General features: G+C 44.9%; 1 protein-coding gene across 1 annotated transcript; it reads left to right on the top strand.

Moving 5' to 3' along the window:
• Nucleotides 1-346: 346 nt before the first annotated feature.
• On the top strand, nucleotides 347-1,272 carry LOC132661751 (olfactory receptor 4C3D-like). Its single transcript, XM_060606677.3, is given in 2 exon segments — nucleotides 347-959; nucleotides 962-1,272. Coding segments are annotated over 2 exon segments (924 nt in total).
• The last annotated feature ends 395 nt before the right edge of the window (nucleotides 1,273-1,667 follow it).

Below are 1,667 nucleotides of genomic sequence, written 5' to 3'. Positions count from 1 at the left end.
AGAAGCGTGGGCCACTGAAATGACTTAGTGAAGTCACTTAGGGTTGGAACCCGGAAAATCCTACTTGTGTTTAAAACCAAGGGTTTTCTCCGTAAATTACACATCAGGAGCTGCCCTTTGGGTGTTTATAAGCGGCAGGTGGGAGGTGTATGAAGAGACAGAGCATTGCGGAGGAAGAAGGAATGAAGACAAACGCCGAGGCAAGGAGTGCCCAGAACATGCGCTACAGTTACAGTGACTGTTTTTGTACCATGAAATTCAGACTACAATCCTTTCATGGATTAATAGGTATCTCTCTTTATCCCTCTGTAGGGAATTCAGGCCCCAGGAGGGTGTTCCTTCTTGAATGGATAGCCTCACACCTCCGAACAATGTGACTGAATTTTTTCTCTTGGGACTCACGCAGAATCCACCCTTGCAGAAAATACTCTTCGTGGTCTTTTTGTTCATTTTTCTATTTACTGTGCTTGCCAATCTGCTCGTTGTCATCACCATCTCCCTCAGCCCCACACTTTCCGCTCCCATGTATTTCTTTCTTACTTACTTGTCTTTTATAGATGCCTCCTACACCTCTGTGACCACCCCCAAAATGATCATCGACCTGCTGTATCAGAGGAGAACCATCTCCTTGGGTGGCTGCCTGACTCAGCTCTTTGTGGAGCACTTCCTGGGAGGATCAGAGATCATCCTCCTCATTGTCATGGCCTATGATCGCTATGTGGCCATCTGCAAGCCCCTGCACTACACAACCATCATGCGACAGGGGCTCTGCCGCCTCCTGCTGGCGATGGCCTGGCTAGGGGGGATCCTGCATGCCGCTGTGCAGACGCTTTTCATGGTCAGCTTGCCCTTCTGTGGTCCCAACGTCATTGACCACTTCATGTGCGATCTCTTCCCTCTGCTGAAACTTGCCTGCAGCGACACCTACAGGTTGGGAATGGTGGTGGCGGCCAACAGTGGGCCATGTGCTTGCTCATTTTTTCCATGCTACTCATCTCGTACATAGCCATTCTGAGGTCCCTGAATTCCCACGGCTCCGAAGGACGACACAAAGCCCTCTCAACATGTGGCTCCCACTTTGCCGTAGTTGTACTTTTTTTTGTGCCTTGCATATTCACCTACATGCGTCCTGTGGTCACCTACCCTGTGGATAAGCTGGTGACTGTGTTCTTTGCAATCCTCACTCCCATGTTAAATCCTATCATTTATACAGTGAGAAACACAGAGGTGAAAAATGCCATGAGGAGTCTGTGGAAGAAGAGAGTTAGTTAGGCTGTTCATAATGCCAAGGAAGTGATGGTATATATAAATAGGGAAGACTATATCTGTCATAAAGTATGAAAGAGAATCAATAAATTTTGCAGATGGCTGACAGAAAAAAAGTCCCACATACTAACATTTATTAAACACTCAATAGTGGCTAAGCCCTTTGATAGGTGCTTTTGATAGTTTTTAATGTACTTTACCAAAGCGTCAGTGTTCGTAGATTCAAGGTATGCAATGGAAAAGACGACTATAAATCCCAAGTTTGGTTATTATAGAGTATGTTTTTCTCCAGAGTCTTACTGTTACTTTACCAAATTTTTCATACATATGTTACTTGGATGAAATCGTTTTTTTCCATAGAACTTTTTTTTTTTTTTTTTTGCTTCACCTATGGTGAAACA

The sequence above is a fragment of the Panthera onca genome, chromosome D1, assembly GCF_046562875.1.
Source record: "Panthera onca isolate mPanOnc1 chromosome D1, mPanOnc1 haplotype 2, whole genome shotgun sequence".
In the NCBI taxonomy this organism is placed as follows: domain Eukaryota; kingdom Metazoa; phylum Chordata; class Mammalia; order Carnivora; family Felidae; genus Panthera; species Panthera onca.
This window is presented reverse-complemented; position numbering and strand designations above follow the sequence as displayed.